The sequence below is a fragment of the Heptranchias perlo genome, chromosome 28, assembly GCF_035084215.1.
Source record: "Heptranchias perlo isolate sHepPer1 chromosome 28, sHepPer1.hap1, whole genome shotgun sequence".
Taxonomy (NCBI): Eukaryota; Metazoa; Chordata; class Chondrichthyes; order Hexanchiformes; family Hexanchidae; genus Heptranchias; species Heptranchias perlo.
In genome coordinates, this window is record NC_090352.1 from 22,254,786 (window position 1) to 22,275,469 (window position 20,684).

The 20,684-nt window shown below is 41.9% G+C and overlaps 1 protein-coding gene across 1 annotated transcript in view; it reads left to right on the forward strand.

Moving 5' to 3' along the window:
- Window positions 1-288: 288 nt before the first annotated feature.
- The window catches only part of tlcd2 (TLC domain containing 2), a 50,289-nt gene continuing 29,893 nt past the window's right edge, over window positions 289-20,684 (forward strand). The window contains exons 1-3 of the mRNA XM_068008214.1: window positions 289-729; window positions 1,004-1,086; window positions 9,557-9,639. Coding sequence (XP_067864315.1) covers window positions 551-729; window positions 1,004-1,086; window positions 9,557-9,639 — 345 coding nt within the window. The 5' untranslated portion in view covers window positions 289-550. The remainder of the gene's footprint in view (window positions 730-1,003; window positions 1,087-9,556; window positions 9,640-20,684) is intronic.

A 20,684-nucleotide genomic window follows, 5' to 3' on the forward strand; every position in this document is an offset into this window, starting at 1 on the left:
GGAAGATGCAAGAATCTAACCACTTAACCGGGCTACAACGTTTCCCTGTCAACGGGCTGCTTTACTTTGTTACTTAGGAGGACGGATGCACACATTAATGTCTGCAAAACTGGTAACTTTGATATTTAGCATTCATTTGATGCGGGTGGCGAAAGCGGCCCAAACGCGTTGCATTCGTTGACTTGGTGATAGTTTGTTTTTAATCTTTGTTGTGACGGAATATGGACAACTCACTGGGATGGGATGGGGAAATATCAACCTTTAGTCCCGACACCTCCCGGCCAGCCTGCGCGTGACGCGAGTGCTGAGTTCCGTCCGATGTGGAAGGGCGGGCAAGATTTTGTCGTTGTTGGCTCCTTTCGAAGGCTGGGTTCAGATAAAACGCCCCCAAAGAGCCCCCCATACACCCCCTTTTAAACTCTGGAGATAAGTCACTGGTGAGATCTGCAAGCGCTCTGTCGCTGCCTCCACCAATTAAACCCCCCCCAAAAATTGTATGTTTTTATTTTGGGAGGGCTGGTTTTATTTTAATACTGAGTTATAAAGTACCATGGATTGGAATCCAGGGGTTTTAATTGTAGGCGGCTCTTTTGGAGGTTTCAAATTGATCAATCGAGGTCTGGAGTATCTCCCAGCTCCAGAATCTGCCTTGAGGAACATATGGAAATGGAGAAATACCTCCACCTCGGTGGTACATAGTGTGGTGACAGGGATCTGGGCTGTGCTGTGGTGAGTGTTATTGCTTTACAAACTACGTGTCTCTTTTTAAAAAAAACACACCAGACGTTTAGTCCAGTTTTCTTGATTCGTTGTTACTTTAGATTTTATGGGTTTCGATCAGTGACTTAATTTTGTTTTGCTTTGGAAATCAGTGTCTAAAGGGGGTCGCACTGAAATAATCTTCCGTAAGATAATTGTAATTTTCAGTCCTACGAATGTGCAACTTTTCGCTAAATGCAAAGCCAAAAATGTGGTCACTTCCAACTCATTTTCCACTTTTCAGTTTTTATTTGCACCCGCGGATGGCCGAGGACCTGATCGTTACATATTCTCCCTCCTCACATGGTCTCGTATCGGTTTCCATCGGTAAGTCTATAAACACCTGGCGAATGAACGGGAAGGGACTGTTGCGTTGCTTTCTCTTGTTTATTTAAGTGATGTCATTCAAGTGCTGACTATTGTATGACGCGGAGTTACACAACCATAACTTACGAAAGATACCCTGCTTTTCATCAAATTACACAATTTTGTAGTTAAAAGCAAATTCTGCGGATGCTGAAAATCTGAAGTAAAAACAGAAATTGCTGGAAATACTCAGCAAGTCAGGCAGCATCTGTGGAGAGAAAAACAGAGTTAACGTTAACCCTTGGTCAGAATTGAATTAGTTTTGACCAAGGGTCATCAACCTGAAACGTTAACTCTGTTTCTTTCTCCATATTTGCTGCCTGACTTGCTGAGTATTTCCATCATTTTCTGTTTTTTTTAACCCATGTAGTTACTTCACTGAGATATTGACTGAGATAGGGCAAGTGGATTTTACCGTGTCGCTTTATGTATGTGCACTGTTAGCTTAGAATCATAGAATGATACAGCACAGATAGAGGCCATTCAGCCCATCATGCCTCTTGAAAAAGCTATCCAATTAGTCTCATTCCCCTGCTCTTTCCCTGTAGCCTTGCAAAATGTTCCCCTTCAAGTATTTATCCAATTCGTTTTAGTTATTATTGAACCTGTTTCCATCACCCTTTCAGGCAATGCATTCCACATCAGTTATTAGTTATAAAATGTTCATTTGAAGCTTTTATTGTTTGGGATTTTTTTTTAAAAAGGAGTCATGGAGCTCAATCATAACAAAGCATCAAAACGTTTTGTTCAATTTCTTTTTTAAAAAAGCATTTAAACATTTGAGTAATTCCAAAAATTCGCAGAATGTGGCGTGGATTGGTCACCCATGTCACTCACTTAAATCATCGGTGTTTGTATCTGAATGATTCCCTTATTAAATGCTGACTCCCACTTATGGGCCTGGAATTTCCTGCATATTTGCAACCAGAGACACGCGTAATGTAGACGGAAATTAAATACACGGCCTAAAAGATTGTGGAATTTTGGGTGCAAGTGAATTGCACCCGCAAATAGAATACACTCAGATTTCCACGATCTTTTACAATCGTCTATCGACCCATTTGCCCGAATGCATCACTGTCCATGATACTGGCCCCGTCGCCAAGTTTCCAGTTGCCAGTACTGAGGGAGTGCTGCACTGTCGGAGGGTCAGTACTGAGGGAGTGCTGCACTGTCGAAGGGTCAGTATTGAGGGAGTGCTGCACTGATGGAGGGTCAGTACTGAGGGAGTGCTGTACTGTCGGACGGTCAGTACCGAGGGAGTGCTGCACTGACGGAGGGTCAGTACTGAGGGAGTGCTGCACTGTCCAAGTGTGCCAAGTCAGAGCATCATATACGAGTTTCCTGTAATTGCGCATGCTCAGATTACTCTCTTCAAATTACAACCAAATTTTCAGGCACAACAGGATCCTGCCATTTTTCTGGTGTTTTACTACAGTTTTTGAGTTTTTTTAATTCTTCATCACTGAGACATGCACTGTATTTTCTGTTCCTTTGAATGGATTTTTATGGCATATGTATGTCACGTTAAAAATTGAAAAGCTTCTCCAATTGCAGGTTCTTAAACACGCTATGCCTAATGTCCATGAATGACCGTTAAATGAGTTGAAACTTCAATTTTCATACTTATAAAAGAGAAATCTATGGTGTGAGTTTGGCACTTTCCTTGGGCCCCAATTGTTTACACTGATTTACGCCTATTTTACTTTCGGGTGTATTCTAATGAGATTCACTGGAAATTTGAGCATAACTTGACATCGGCAGAATGGGTGAGGGATTGAGTGCAATTTTGGGTCTAATGTCTGGGTTGTGCCCATGAGGTTCAATTTCAGGGACCAACATCATGTGCCCTAAGGACTCTTGCAAAACATCCGACCCGAAATTGGGTTGGGCTATTTTTCAGGTATTTGTGGCAGCCGCCTACAACAGGCATTAAGTACCCTACATACATGAGTGAGGGGTCTAATGCCTGTTTTGGATGTCCTCTCAAACATTGGTCTACGATGAGTGGGGAAGACTGCAAACCTGTCCCACTCAGGATTATTCAGTGGCCTAAGCAGCAACCGTTATCGATTGCTCCAATTCCTCCCCCCCCTCCCACTTTCTCGGCACATATATTTAGATCTTTTAAGTGGAAAAGTTTGAGATGTTTTAAAATTTATGCTCTAGTACTGCATTATTTTAAAGTGCAAAGCAGTAGAAAAGGAAGGAAAGACTTGCATTTATATGGCACTTTTCATGACCTCAGGACATTCCAAAGCCCTTTACAGATGTTGAAGTACTTTTTGAAGAGTAGTGACTGTTGGAATATAGGAAACAATTGCGCGCAGCAAGGTCCTACAAACAGCAATGAGATTAATGACCAGATAATCTGTTTTTGTGATATTGGTTGAGGAATAAATATTGGCCAGGACACTGGGGAGAACTCCCCTGCTTTTCTTGGAATAGTGCCATGGGATCTTTTACATCCACCGGAGGGGGCAGGTGGGCTCTCGGTTTAATGTCTCATCCGAAAAGCAGAACATTCCCAGATATTCAGGGGATGTGGGTTTGAAATTTGAAGCCACGTGGTCTGTAGTTTAGCTATGAAGGGTCTGACCTTCACGCGCTATCCATAGAGGTATAACTTGAGCTCAGAATTGCTGTTTCTGACAGGAATCAGAAAAAGCAGAGTACATAGTGGATATATTTAGCAATAACATTAGGTCTGACTCCCCATACACTGTTTAGAGAATACATTCTGACCAAGGTGGTAGAAAATTGTCTAGGGCGATATCGAATTGGCAGCCCATTCTACACTCTGCCCAATTTTCTTTTCCATATCAATGAAATAGAAAATCGTGAGTGGTGCAAAACAGGCTGCCAATTTGCTAGCGCCCATTTTGCGTTATTGCACAATACGAATATCTACCCAAAGTGTTTTCGAGTTATCGTCAAATTGCCAGTATCCTCCCCCTTTCCTCTTCCATGATTTTCCATCCACTAAAATCAATGGATGGTAAATACCGTGGAGTGAGCCCATGATTGCCCAACTCTGCTGTCCTGTGGGCGACGCTCCGTGCTGGGAGCATGCATTCAGAAAATAGGCTCTACCTCTAGACAGGATATCACAGAGCTCAAAGCTCCAGTTGATGCAACTAAAAATGTTGTGCAGTATTATCCCAACAACAGAGGTTAGATAAAGGAATTAATAACAACTTTAATTAGATAGCCCTTTAACACAGAAAACCATCCCAAAGTGCTTCAGAGAAGGGTAACCAGACAAAAAACAGATGGCAAGACAAAGAAGAAGGGGTGACCAAAAGCTTGGAAAAAGAGGTGGGTTTTAAGGAGGGTCTTGGAGGAGAGGGAGGTGGAGGGGTTTAGGGAGGATATTCCAGTGCGTGGGGCCCAGACGGTTGATGGTGTGGCTGCCAATGTTGGGGCGAGGGATGCTGGGGTTGCATAAGCCAGAGTTGAAGGAGCAGAGAATTTTCCTGTCCCCTCTCTAAGCTAGAAAGGATGGGTGCAGGAGACAGGAAACAGCCATAAATAGAGAAAATTATTTTTTAGTAAAAGCGGAAGATGAGACCTTGAACTGTCCAGTCAAAATGTTTTCTATGCATTGGAAAACCTTTTAACAATAAATTCTTGTTATATAATGAAGTTAAATCTTGTGACTCGTAATGAATTTTCCATGTACTGAAGTAGCTGCAGAACTTCACGGCCTCTGTTAAAATTGTATTAATCTTTTTGGCAAAAGTGACAAGATCGTTACTTGTATGAATATATGGCAGTTAGAGCAAAGGAGCTGGAAACTGGTAGCACCATTCCTTATGTTGAATGTTTCAGGAAATGAGGGCTGTGCCACAAAGCACAACATTTCTATTATTAGAAGTCTATATAGGGTAAATACACTGGAAAGATATTATTTATAAAAATCACTAATCTGGAACTGGCAACTAGAGCATGACCACATACTCTAATAAATTCCTGGAACTTGTTTTCCTGTGTGAAAAAAGTGATTTGTACCAGCTTTTCCATCCAAATTAATAGAATGGCTGCTACTTAGCGTACATTGCTTTTTATTTTGCAGTGCACTGGTCAGTCTGCAGAGTTTTGATGTATGCACTGTCGCCCTTAAGGTGGATGTACCTGAAGTACCTGCGCCAAGTCCCGTTCACACATCAGCCCTGTGCTTGCTGACCTACATTGGGTCCCTGTTCCCCAACGCCTCAAATTTAAAATTCTCATCCTCGTATTTAATTCCCAAATGGCCTTGTCCCTCCTTTAACTCTGTAACCTCCTCCAACCCCACAACCCTCCGGGAACTCTGCCCTCTTGTGGAGTCCCCACTTCCTTGGCCCCACCATTGGCAGCATGGTCTTCAACCATCTAGGCCCCTACCTCTGAAATTCCCTCCCTAAACCGCTCCACCCTGCCACCTCCCCCTCCATCCTTTAAGACGCTACTTAAAACTTACCTCTTTGACCAAACTTTTAGTCACCCCTCCTAATATCTCCTTCTTTGACTTGCCCTCCATTTTTGTCTCATTATGCTTTTGTGAAGCACCATGGAACATTTTTCTACCTTAAAGGCACTATATAAATGCAAGTTGTTGTACAGCTAGGGCAGCAACTTTCATTTGCTCAGTGCCTTTCCTGAATCGCCAGAAGTGCCATTTTGAAATTTGGTGTCTAACCAAGTTACATCCAGGAGTGTGAAAAAAGTGATTTCTATTTACTTTTCCATCCAAATTAATAGAATAGCTGCTACTTCGTCTACAGTACTGCTGTTTCATTGACTCTGATGAAGCATGTAAGTAATGTGTGACCACTTGCCTGACGTTCCTCCCTCTCCATTAATGTTATTTTGTTTTGGTTTAATCCCTAAAGAGTCTTATAAACGGGGGTGTACTACAAATCATCAACAGAGCAAATATCAAGTGTTTGTTTTTTGTTCCAAATTCTCTTGTTCATCTTTAGTGAGCATTATATAAGGGTTAATCGCATTTCAAGTAAAAATAAAATTCTCCGTTGAGTTCAAGTGCCTTTGGAATGGATAATGATAGGCCGGGGAAACTAGCAAAGTTGGCTACTATCCGATATGCTAAAATGATTGAATTGCTGTCTGAAACTTTCAACAGCAGAAAGTGGGTTGAAAACTTGGATGCCACTGAATCTTGTAACGTTTGAGACTGTTCTGTGCTTGCGTCACGACAGAATTGTTCCCAGATGTTTCAGAATAAATAGGCTCAGTTATTTAACTCTTTCAGGACTGGTGTATTTTTAATTTTTGTTTGAATATTTAATATTGTATTTTTATCCAAATTAATAACCTGCAAAAACCTAATGCTGCAGTTTACTGTATTAACCAGAAGTATCAATATTGCTGCTTCAACCTGCAAAAATGCAGTTCCTAAATGCATTTGTGGAATAGCACTGTATTTGGTCCTGGTGAGGTCTAAGTCTGAGACTGTTGACCCCATCTTCTGGGTATGGTAAAGGCAGTGGGGTGATTTCAAGTTGTTTTTGAAAAAAGATTTTTGCTGCCTGAAATTAACTGAAGCTTGAAAATAACATTTTTCTTCTGTCACGCCAACAGGAATTGATGTGTGTTGTAATTTGAGAACATTTTCTTCTTTCTCAAACAGCCCTTGCTTACTCCAGAACCCAGGATAGTCAATATTGTAATTATAGTTGTGCTGCTCTTGGGTTGAAATGAATGGTCTACCTCTGTTCCATCCTTCCCCAAACTCAATTGTGACTGTAAACTTACCCTCTAAGCTTTTCTCTCTGCCTCTTTTCTCCCCTCCCATCCCCATCCAGCTCTGCATATGTCTGCTCAGGCTGTTGTCTTGGTAGACATACTGCCGTAGAATGCTGAACTAACTTATTTCCACAGACCTTCTGCCAGTCAAATTTGGATATACATGCACACCTTTAGGAAACTCCAAATTATTAATTTCTATTTAACAGCAAACACTGTTCTTGCTAATTGCATAGGAGATCATTTTCAACTTTGGTGGGGGTGGAAAACTGGTGTTATTGGATCAGCCGCCCGTTACACACCCCAACAATTTCCCTTTGCATCTAACTAGTTTTCAGCTGTGGGTATAATGACTAAAAACATTCAGTCATCCGCTATTAACTTTAATTCTTTAGTAATTAATACTAAAGCAACCCTATAGAGCAATTTAAATGATTTATTTTAAAGTATTGAGATATATTTATTTTGAAGTACAGTGAAGATTTACTAGAATTGTATCAAGAAGTGTGAGGTTATATTTATGATGAAAAACCTAGGGAGTTGTGGGTGGAATTTCCACCCACTTGTGTTTAAACTACTGGACAAGAGCCCCCAAATTTGGTGGAAAACAAAATAATGGGTGGACCTGGATGATGTGTTACAGAGCCACCTAGTGGTGGGAGGCCTATAACTACAGTGTGACGTGCAAATAGGATTTTCCCATTATAAGATGTTATCATAGAAAGCACAAGAAGTATGGTTTGATATACTGTAGATAGTTGATGCCAGTGGGCACTTTAAATTGCTGTCAGATCTTCCCATTGACACTGCACAGATCTCATGGGTGCACAGAATCTTTTGTAGGCTCAAACTACACAGTTTGCAAAGATTTGTTACTATGTTGATTGCAGTTATCCCTGAGCCAATCTATTCTATATATTCTAGTAGATCTCTCGTGACATTGCTTATGGGTACTCTGGCTGCTGGGGTCTGGTTTTTTGATAATTTTGATCCTGCATCATCCTAAACGCACCCAAAGGTTTGCCCATCACTCTTATTACTTCAGTAAATTAGCTGTATTATATCACATGACTGCCTCAAAGTAAAAATATTACATATCTTACTGATTCTGAAAGATACAGACGGCCAATATCATAATTGGAATATTAGTTACCTATCTCCTTACCTATCTCTTTTGGGTTGCAACTGCAAAATTTTCGGACTTTGCATTCCCAGTACTTTTACGCACAGACGTTAAACCCAGAAATAAAGCCGGGTTGTGGTCACGGCCCAAAAAACAACTATTTTCAACTCCCACCTGCCCCCAATCCACCCGTTCTTGGGGTTTAAAATCACCCCCCATAGTGTCAGCTGTGGCTCAGTTGGTAGCATGCTTGCCCATGGGTCAGAAGGTTGTGGGTTCAAATCCCACTTCAGGGACTTGAGCACATAATCTAGGCTGACACTTCAGTACAGTACTGAGTGAGTGCTGAACTGTCGGAGATGCCATCTTTCAGAAGAGACGTTAAACCGAGGCCCCATCTGCCCTCTCAGGTGGACGTAAAAAATCCCATGGCACTATTTCGTAGAAGAGCAGGGGAGTCCTGGCCAACGTTTATCCCTCAGTCAACATAACAAGAACAGATTATCTGGTCATTATCACATTGCTGTTTGTGGGACCTTGCTTTGTGCAAATTGGCTGTCATGTTTCCTACATTGTAACAGTAACTGCACTTCAAAAGTACTTCATTGGCTGTAAAGCGCTTTAGGATGTCCTGAGGTTGTGAAAGGTACTATATAAATGCAAGTCTTTCTTTCTTTCTTCCTTAAGCTGCTACTAATGCAGCAATGCTCAAAGGTTTTTCCCACTGTTGCCTTTGAACAGGTGGTCATTTCCCATAATCCAATTGTGACTCGAGTGTCCCCACAATGGCTGAGATCAATGTCAAAGCACCTCATAAACTTTCCCCTTTTCACCCCACCAAAAACATCACCACCACCCCCCTACAACACAAACAATTACATCAAATTACAGTTAATGATTTTTTTTTTCATATTATAGTTAGTACCCAGTTTCTGCCATTTAACCTACAGGATTAAACCAGTCTCTGGCTGCAAACACAAATAGCCTGGTGGCAGTACCTTTGTAAGTGGCATATAAAGGTTCTATCATTATCGATACTTGTATACTTTTACCATGACTTTGGAGGGGATTCCCTTTAGCCATTCAACTCTTCTTCTGTCCCACTCATCAAGTTCAGTGTTTTACCTGTTTTGGTTGTAATAAATCTGGAAATTATTTTGAGGTTTCCAACATGTGTTCATTAATTGTAAGTTTGTTGAGCTCCTTTTCTTGTACCCCATTTAATATTGTCTTCTGGAAAATTGATGATGGGATCTAGTATATAAAAGAAACTAAAAAAGGTCTTCCTGGAAGGTCCTTCCCTGAATTTTTAGTTTTACAATTATTTTGATTAAAACCTCAGGCATGCTTTTGGGGCAGAGTTGAGGAAGCTATACTCTACAGATAACAGTGCTGTACCTGCTCAGGGAGTGTTTGCTGAGAGCAGCTGCCAGAAATTTTCCATTCCACAAGCTCCAACATTCCTTGTTTCGATGAGCACAAAGTTCACTTTGTGGCAGGGGAGCAATAGGCAAAAAGAGTTGTATTTAAAAACAAAACATTGTTGTTCTTGGCTTGCAGGTTATTTCATCCATGATTTTACAGACATACTATGGAACCAGAAGCTTCAGCATTCCTGGGAACTGCTCTTCCACCATGCTGTGGTAGGATGTTTCTTAACTGCTGTACGGTAGCTTGCAGCAAGCTCAATTTTCCTTTGCATCGGACCTTGTATACAACTCAATCTGGCTCACACAGCAGCATTTCGAAGTGTTAACTCACAGACCCTTTTATTACTGCAGTGTGAGTGGTATTATCCACCCCTGTGTAAACCATGATCCACATCAGTTGGCATCTTTTCACCCATTCTGTATTTACTGATGGTCAGCTGTATGCTTATGATACGTTCTTCTTAAGTACCTCAGTATAGTAGAGTTAATATTCCCAAATTTGTGACAGTGGTGTGTGAGTGTATCTATGTTTCCAACCATTGTACTGTAACAAGCACATTTCTGTGCTTGTTTGCACTTAAGTGCCTGAAATTTCAAATTCATGGATACTCATAATGCTAAGCTGGAAAAAAATCCTTCTGCCCTGGTTTATTTTTGTTTTTCATTCTCCTCTTCTGTTTTTCTCATGCTCCTTTCCCTCCTATCTGTTTTTCAATCAACCAAGGAGCAGGACTTCAAAAAAGGACGAGATCAGGATGCCTTTTTAAAAAAAAATAAAGGGAACAGAACATCAAAAGAACTCTGGGAAAGTGGGACTTTTTTTAATTAAAAAAGCACAGGAGAGAGGGACTTTTTTTTTAGAAATGTGAGCTTTTTTAAAAAACACATGGGAGAATAGAACTCTTATTTTTTTTTTAAAAAGCAGAGGGAGTGGGAATTCAAAAAAATACATGGGAGGGCTGGACTTCTAAGTACGCAGAGGAGAAGGATTGCAAAAGAACTGAATGTTGTTCGAGACTCCACCGATTGTCCCAGGTGTTGTTTGCGCCTGGGGATCACGATGTTCAAAAAAGCTACAGATTAAAATTGGCACTTAGCAGCTGCCAATAAAAGAAAGGAGAAGCTGAACTACTCACATAGCTCCAAAACAAATTTGAAGTTAATTTGAACCACCATGTTGAATTTACTGGTAAAGTAGCATCGCATAAGAAATTCATTTTTAAAAAAAAGTTGAATGTGCATAAAATGTTTATTCTTATTCAGAGTTGCTTGTAAGCTACTATAAATCCCTGGTAAAGGGTTTCTTGGAGAGGGCTGTTCCTCTGTTGCAAGCCTGAGGCTTAATTGGAGCTTCAATTATTAGTATTATTTTTTCTGACTTGGTTCTTCCTGATTAGTTGCTTTACATGGCAATTATGACAAACCTCTCCTCTCTTCATCTTGGCTCTCTAGAGTGCAGTTACAAATTCTTCTGAGCCAAATGAGGATGCAAACACTTGCTTCCTCTAAACTCTGCCCCCACTCCCGAGCAGTATAGTGATAGAAAAGTCTAAGGTAATTGAAATATTTTTTGTTCTGATTTTAAAAATCTCAAAGCAGTGTAAACCATGAGCTTTTGGACTGTGTGAGGTAAATATGTTTATCTGAGGTAAATTCCAGAATTTTTTTATGATAGCAACATTTAACATTCAAAGAAAGTATCAGAACTTTCTATTTGCAAATCCCATCTCACTTTCCAAGTGATAGAAAATACTGATAACACATAATACAGATAGGAATCTATTTTTGGGGCTTTAATATAATTGTTTGCATTTAAAACATTAAAGCCACATAGAGCATAAACTGTTGACCTTTTTTGTGGGATTATTTTTTGATAGGATAAAGAATGTGTTCCAATGAAGAGTACAATCCTAAAACAGCATAATCTTTTCTCTTTACAGTTGCTTCCTGACATGCTATGTATTTTCCAGCATTTTCTGTTTTTATTCCCGATTACCAGCATTTGCAGTTTTTTCTCTTCATTTGCTGAAGTGGGGGCTGGGAGAGACTGTAAAAGAGGTCCTACAGTATGAGTGATTGAGAAAGAAGGTGGGTCTCAGGATGGATAGAGGGCTTGTGACTATGAGGAACCAAAAGTTTGGGGTTAGAGTGTGGATAGGAGTTATTTTTAATTCATTCATGGGATGGGAGCATCACTGGCAAGGCCAGCATTTATTGCCCATCCCTAATTGAACCTTGGGAAGGTGGTGGTGAGAAGAAGGAGTGGTGGATGGTGGGGTGTAGCCTGGGTGGGAGTAGAGGGAGGGCTGGACCTAGAAGTAATTCTGGAATAAGGGATGTGGGAGTTACTGGAACCTTGGACACTTAATGGGATTGAGGTCTGGAGAATACTTCCTCAGGTACCCACCTTCTCACTCAATTGCTCATGCTTTGTTAGTAGTTGTGGAAGGGAAGAAGGCTAGAAAAAAAAATGGGAGCACTTATTCATGGGGAAGTCTGGAAACTACATTGGAGGTTTAGGAGCGCACTGGGCCTGGGAACATACGAACAGGAGTAGACCATTCAGCCCCTCGATCCTGTTCCACCATTCTATCAGATCATGGCTGATCTGTACCTCAACCTTTTTCTCTATATCCCCTGATACCCTTACCTAACAAAAATTTTGAAAATTTAAATTAACCCAGCTTCCACAGCTTTTTCGGGGAGAGTTCCAGATTTCCACTACCCTTTGTGTGGAAAAGTGCTTCCTGATTTCACTTTTGAGGGCACTAGGGAGACTAAGAGTGCAAAGCACTGGATGGGAGCTGGGTCAGTGGAGCCCTGAGGAGGAGACAGGGACCAGAAGTTATGTAAGGTGCCCAGGACTACTGAGGGGGATAGTAGGGAATGCTGAGCTGGGAACTGGAAGCATTGGGAATATGGGACTGTAGTCACACTGCCAGGCCCTGAGTATAGACCAGCTCAGGGCTGTGAGTGGCTGTTTGGATCAATATTTAGGGAACATTTGAGTCAATGTTTGGGTAACCTTTAAGTCAATATCACAGAAATGACAATGTTCCATTCAACAGATTAGCCTATCTTCTCTTTCGTATGTTGACTGATTTTATGTATTTGAAGCACTCAAAAGTATTTTCTCTTTATCTCTACTGATTTAACAGATGCAGTAACATTGAAAATATAATCAGAAGTTTTTACTGGGATGGAGAGGGGGTGGTGGGGGGGAAGCTAATTTTTCTTTCTTAATGTCACTAATATACTAAAACTAATGAAGGTAGAAATTTCTGGAATTGTCTCTTCAGGATCTTGTCTTGTTTAATGTACTTGAAATCTTGCGAGATTCCCGATTGAAACAGATCTCAACTTACCTTCAGCTTTATCTTCCTCTCTTCTGTCTGATCTACGTTGCTTGTCCCATCCCCCATTTTCAAGCGCTTTGGGATGTCCTGAGGATGTGAAAGGTGTTATATAAATCCAAGTCTTTTCTTTAAGAAATAAGTTGCTTTTGATTTTGGCCTCACTGTAGTCTCAAGTTAAGTATAACTGGGGCATGAAATAAACACTCTGTTTTCAGGAAATAACCATAATTGTCACCAGGGTTATGAAACTAGCTAACTTTGATTTGCCAGATGCATCTCGCTTTAACTAGATCTTTCAAAACTTCAGCCTGTAGTGTTCTGGAGTGTTATGACATTAATCACATCAGACACCTTGTTTACTACATTCCTAAATTTGGATGATATGTGATATCAAGGGGGGATTGAGAATACAGGGGAAACAAAGCAAATGTGTTTCTTAGGAAGCACTAATGGGAAGAACCTTCACAGAACACCAGTAAGATGGACGACTTGGCCTTCCTGCACAACAATTGTGGAAATGGAAGTATCTGATGCTTAGCCACTAAAATTGGATGAACTCTTCAACAAAACTGACACAGATATGTCAGTTAGTCCCTTTTAGCTGAAGAGTCCATAAACTTATGAATCGTGGCAGAGTACAAATACTGGGATGTTACTGCCATAAATGGCATTGCACTAATAAGCAGCAACAAAAATAATACTGTTGTCCCACTGTGCGTCTTGGATGAATGCATTTGAATTGAGTTCAAAAATTGACGACTGGAATTTCTGGCAAGAGATCGACGAAACCCTTGGAGAAATGGTGTGAATGCCCGAAAAGACTGTTAACGCCATTTCTCCAAGGTTTCCATCAAAGTTAGGGCGAGAGATCGGGAAAACCCCATGGAAATTTAGGACCCAGTCTTTTTTTTAATCCTGAAAATACTTAGATTTTTTACATTTACCAGTTGGTACCAATATCAAATGCAGTAAATGGTTGACAGTTATTTGCAGATGATCCATGTTACAGCGACATACAGCAGGTAGATAAACCCATCCTAAATTAGTTTGAGTCTGAATATGATGATATCCTTGTGTAAAGCTCCTGTCAGTGGAAACTATTAAAAATGTCAACGTACTTAAAATGGATGGGAGATGTAAACTTCTGCTGGCCAGACATTGTGAAAAATATTACTTGTATGATCATGGCAGGGTATTCTCCATTGTCAAAATGTTGGGAGTGTCTGCGGAAATCTTTAAAAGTCACAGCTGAGATAAACTGCACTTGGATTTCTAAAATGGAAGCCTTCACTGCAACTTCAGATTCCGTTTGAGTTCCTTCATCGAACTCTTGAGGTTTAGCAATATGTTGAAATTCACAACGCCCACGGATAAAACAGGGGAATCCAAGTTTAGCTGAGGCCTCATTAGGGCCAATGTTGAATGATTCCAAGTCTGCAGTAGTGGTTACGACATCAATCATATTGCACACCCTGTTTATGCTAATAGTTAAATTACGTAGTCTGTGTTCTCCACAATGCAGAGCTCCCTCTTGGAGTTGGCTACTAATTCAAATACAGAGCAGTATAAAGTGGTAATCCACTCCTGATTGATTTCCTTTCCTCTCCTTCCCCGGCAGTGGGACCTGCCAAGTACAAGTGTGTAAACAGAATAGCTCAACTCATAAGGTGCCTGCATGGAATCAAATGATCAGCTTGGATTGCACAGTAGAACTCGTCATATTAAAAAAAAAGGTGGAAATGTGGTGCAATCACACAACTGCTTCAAATTCAGCCTTACCTTAGGTCCACACTTCACTAATTTAAGAATGCAGTAAAGGAGGAGAGGGTTTGCTTGGTAGAATCAGCATCATTGTGCCTCATTACCTGCAAATGTACATCTTGATCAGAAGTCTCAAATGTGACTCCAGGTTCCTTTTTATGCATTGGGGAGTCACTATAGGTGCTTTTACTTTATCCTATTACTTAACTGGATAAGGACAAAATATAAAAACATCTCATGTGGTGCTTTTTCCTATTTATGTTGAAGATGCATGTCTACTATAGTAAGTGAGGATCCAGGTGCTCCCTGTTTTATACTAACCAGAACAATGAAAGAAGCCTCTAGGCACCCTATCCTCACATGGTTTCAGACAGAGCTGTGATCCATGTGCCAGCTGGTTATGTTGCTCCTGACTGCAATGGCAGGGAGCTGACACGCTGACCCTGCTCTCCCGTGATCCAAATTAAACAAGCACCAATGTAAAACTGCTTTTGATAATTACTTATGTCTCAAGAAGTGTGACTAAAAGCATCTTAAGCTTGCAATTAAATGCTTGTGTTAAATTGTGTGCCTGTTCTGTTAATGTCCTGCAAAAGAGTTAATAGCATTGAGGGATATTCTTCCCCTACTCTGCAATCATGTGACCAGAGCAACGGAGGACATTGTTGGTGCCTGACCACCACATATGATTGCTTCATTCTGGTTACAGGAAACTGTGGATCATGGATGAGATTCCCAGTAGTCCAAGATAGTGGGTTTTCTACACCCTCTCCTCCCACAGCTTGTGCCTGCCAAGTTAGAAGTTTTCTATGTAAATTCAGTCCAGTGCTAAGAATTTCTTTGTTATTCTGTTTTAAAAATATCTTCGATTGTACCCCTATTGTAACTCAGAAATGAGTTGATGTGACCTGTAAATGTGAGGCAAATGTATTGGGTCTGTTATATACAAAAACCAGAAAGAAGGAAATATTCATGACATAGAGGGTAGAAATTATAATTGGTGCTGTTCCCATGAACGCTTAACATCATCAAACCAGATTCCAATGTGGGTTTGTTTAATGCAGGCATTACCTCATGAACCTCATCAGTGGGTGCATTAAAATAGCAAAGAGAAATTTGGAATAACATCAAGTGTTCGTCGGAGAACAACATCATCCGTAATTTCTACCGTACAACGTTGCCTCCTGTAATTACAATGTGAACACTTTCATTTGGGAACAATACCCTTGGGTATCCCTTTGATAATTAGTAAGAAAGCATGAGCAACTGAACTTGCACTTCAAATCTTTTTGAATTACTTTTCAAATGTAGTCACTTATTACTTGGGCAAGTGGAGCAGCTAATTTGCATACAGCAAATTCCCACAAACAGCAAATTTCATAGCCGTATCATATAATTCTGAGGAAATCCGCATTTGGGTACCTAAAACAGAGTCCTATTCCTTTTAGGTTTTATCAAGCCCTGATTATGTTTTTAACTACCCTTTCTCCCCCTCCCCAATCCCAAAATGATTGCTGGCCGAGGATATTGGATCAACAACTCACAAAGGTTCCAGGTCTAATCTCCGATGTGCACTCAATTACTGATCTCAGCCATGGCAGAGGTGGGCGCACTAGGTTTGGCTTCAGTATCCTTGGGTTAGGGAAGGAAATAAGTGTGTGTGTGTGTGTGTGTGTGTACATGGCTTGTATTCCCTTGAGTATGAGAAAAAAGTACCATGTTTAAAATGGTAAAAAGATTTGCTAGGGTAGATACGGAGAAACTATTTCCGCTGGTGGGGGAATCAAGAACAAGGGGACATAATCTTAAAATTAGAGCTAAGCCATTCAGGAGTGAAATCAGGAACCACTTTTTCACAAAGGGTTGTAGAAATTTGGAACTCTATCCCCTTTAAAGGCTGTGGATGCTGGCACAATTGGAGCTTTCAAGACTGCGATAGATAGATTTTTGTTAGGCAAGGTTATCAAGGGATCGGCCCCAATATTAGCGGGATGGCAACAGGGGGGCAATTGGGTGCGTGGGTAACCTGCCCAATAAAATCCGTCCGTTCCCCACGCTATCGCGGGTAAATTGGAGCCACTTAACGTGGCTTCCGGGTTTGGCGTCTGAAACCTGCGCAGTGGGCGGACACGCACCCGAATTTAAGGCTGTGAGCTGGAGGAGCTTTATTTAAAGGGGCAGTACTCCAATGGCTGCTCCTGGAGGAAACACCCAAATAGCACAATGAAGCAGCCCAGGGAAAAGGCAGCTCCTAGATTCACTGATGCCTCACTCCATCTGCTACTGGATGGGGTGAGGAGGAGGAGGGATGTCTTTTACCTGGCGGACGGGAGGAAGTGACCTGCCTCTGCCCCAAGAAGGCCTGGCTCCAGGTGGCAGAGGAGATCACCAGCAGCAGCAACATCTCATTCTCCTACATTCCGTCTTCCACATCACCGCCCCCACCCCCTAAATCATTATGCCAACACTACTCTATCACATCACTCCTCACACCCACTCAAAGCTCACCCTCAACTTACCTGCACTTCCTCACCACTTCCTCACCTCCCCACTACCACTCAACCCAATCCTTATACAGTGGCATGGCTCTGTCTCATACTCACCCTCTGCTGGATCTCTTTCACGGTCAGCTGCACCCAAACCAATGCATTCAGTGGTTGGCCATGTCACCATCACTCACTCACGCGTCTCTATTTTCTCCCCTCAAGAGGAGAAGAGAGCCCAGAATGCACGGGAGAGAGCGAGGTCCGGAGGGGGGCCGCAACAGGTAGTCGTGCTCACAGACGCGGAACAGGAGGCGCTGGAGCTGAGCCGCACCCTCGAGTGCCTGTCTGTTGGGGACGCCGAGACTGGCACCCAACAAACGTCTGGTGACAGAACATAAACGTTCAGCATACACAATATCAATTAATGTTAACATGCCTTGCCATCTTCAGCACCTCAACATCTGTCATCATGCTTGATATTGCCTTCGGTTCTCTTACAGGGCCTTCAGCGACCGCTGTGACGGCGAAGGGCGATTCCTCCGAGGACCTGCCGGCCTCTGAGGGTTGCACCGTCACATCTGAGTGAGCCATTCCACCAGCATTACTGTCACAGGGACATGAGGGCATCTCTGAGATAGTGTCGTGGGTAAGTGCAGGAATGCCCGTGATGAAGGGAAGGCTAGCCTCCATGGAGCTTCAAGCATGGCTCACAAATGAGTCCATTGAGGCCCTGACAACTGTCCTTCGGACTCAGGGTGAACAACATTCTGCCGCCTTAAACAGACAGGTAGATGCACGAGCACTGGCCTTACAAGACTTCACACGTGCCCTCCAAACTGTCGTCCAGCAGGGTGGTAGGAGTGGTGTGGGCCTGGCCCAGGGGAGGGATGATAGCGAAAGGGGACATGGAAGTGGGGACGCCACTCAAAGCGCCCTCACGTCTCACCAGTACCTGCAATGCTGCCTCCACTCCAGGTGCAGGTGGAGCAGTCTTTGGAGGGGCCCTCACGGGCACTGAAACCCAGATGGCATAGGCCCAAAACATCTAATCGGTCAGGGTGACGATCCGGATTCTTTCCCCTCAGTCTGGTTCAGTAAAAACTGAGTCGAATACATTTTAAAGTTCATCACAACTTTAATAGCAGGGTTCTTAGTCTGCAGCATTGATTTGGACTCCTGATAGAGTCCCTCTATGATGGCAGAGCAAGAACAAAAAACATACAGAAATCCACACGTTTTTATACAGATCAATAGGGGTTGGAACATACTTAACGAGGGTCAACACCAATCATAAGCTGGGCATAGGTTGCCATGCGAGGTTACGTTATTGCCGGCCAATCATAGATCGTCCATGTGCTGATCATGCTGCTGTTAGACATCAAAGGGGATACTTCCTCACCTTCCAACCTGGAATGTTCTTTCCTGTTCCTTCTGTTCCTTATCTCCCAACTTGGAATGTCTTTCAACTTTGGCTAAGCTCGTTACCTATATTGATCTTCCATAAACATGGAGACATTCAGACCAGTCCTTGAATCACATCAAAGACTCTACATTGATAAGACAATGCAAACCTGCTGACTACGCAAACATATGGCCCAGCAGGAGGCCAGGCCACCTGTACCAATCTCAGTTACTAACTAATTAACCCTTTCTAACCATTTTGCATTCTGCTTCTTTGCCATGTAGGCATCTTAATATTTTACCGAAAACTGACCACGTAGGGATTCTCATTCCCCCCTTTTATCATTTCATGATAACCAATTATTACGGTGCTCACTGGTTCTGCAGGTTCTGCAGCGCAGCAACATTTAAGTAAGCAATAAACTATAAGAATTATAACAATGAATATGACTAGCCCCTGAACTAGAGAAGTCCCAATAGAACACAGACATGTTTCATCAATACGCCTTTGTACTCTTATCTGTTCTCAGGAACAGACTCCTTCTAAACAACTCTCAAGTAAGCTGCGAATGTCCTTGGGCAGCTAAACCTATTCATGTTAGTTTGAAAAGGCTAACATAGTCAAATATCCTATGGTGCTTTATATTTTGTTTCCAGCCTAACTAGACTGAATGGTACCTTTCAGACCATTTTACACCTGTGAATTGGGGCCCTCCCCTTTATATCCCTTAATCCAAATTCTCTCTACAATATCCCGTTAGATGCTGTACCTCATCTTAACCAGGTTCCCTTCGTGTTGGCCACCAGTCCGGGTGGAAGAGAGGCAGAGCATCTGATAATCCTATCAAACTATAATTGTCTTCCCTTTTACATGCACCTTACCCCAGCGGGTGCTACTCCCGGTACCATTAAGATGTGTTCTTAGTTGAAACCACAGAGACAATGGGAACATTCTCACCCAGGCTCTGTTTTACTATCTTTGCCAAACTCTTCATCCTCTGCTTACATTTATTACATGCAATGAAAATCAAGAAGCACATTACAACAAACTGCACTACGACTAATACATATGAAATTAATCTAATCCAAAGATGGATCTGTATATTCAGTCCCAAATTCCAGAGGTCATTTCTCCAGGTGGTGACTTTAATTTGGTCAATGTCACGCTTAATGTTGTTATTGTCCTGTTGTAGGTTATAGTAAACCTTCTGGGAGAGGCGTATCTCCATTCGCAATGCTTTCAAGTATTTAGGCAACAGGGGTGTCAGATACCCAAATGTGTCCTGATATGCTTTTAAGTCCTTTCTGACATTCTCAGAAACTTGTAAGGTGGTGAGGTTATGCCGGTGTATCTCTACCAGTTCCTCGGGTTCCAATCCAAACCAGGACTTCAGAAATGGAGTAGAATTCTGGACTTAAAATATCATAAGTTAGATTGGCATATTTAAACGTTTTCAAATTAGTTGTAACACAATATTCGCCCTCTCCGGCATGTGCCACTTACGTGGGTTTTAGATCCGCCTCTAGGGCCTCCATGGTACAGTTAATATCCGGATTGGTACCGCTATTATTAAACCCACACTGTGCTTCTAGGCTGTGTCCAATACTATGTGGACACACAGTGACAGCATGTCTAGTAACACAGCCCTTTAATTTTGTTCCAGCCAATCAGCTTAAATCTACGTCCTCTAGTTCTTGAACCCTCTGCTAGGGGAAACAGGTACTTCCTGTCTACTTTATCTGGGCCCCTCATAATCTTGTAATTTTGTATCCATCGTGCGGATATCTTCTAAATATTGTTTCTCCCAATTTTATTGTTAACTGATGGGAACCTAACCCTGAATTTTGGAAATCCAAATTACTATGTCCCTCTTTACTTTAATTTCAGTCCTTTTGATTGATACCAGTGTTTCCTGACTGTTTCATTAATTAGTTGGTTTCTCTATGGACCATGTGTCAGTGCCTTGTTTAAAAGGATTTCTCACTCGCCTGGACTACATTAACCATTTTCCTGTTGTGCTGTTGTCAAGTAACTGAGCCTGTCTGAGACTCATTCCTCACTGTATCTTCTTCATGTATCTCCGCATACTAGCAGCATCTCATTGGAATGAGCTTAGTGTTCTTGGATATTAACTTTCTGCTGGCCAGTCTCTTCTTCCTCATGGTATTTCCGAACATTTTCCATGGCACACATCATATGTCCTGTAGGATTCAGTCCTGTAAAAGCAACTGGTTTGTTTAAAGAGTGGTTGCA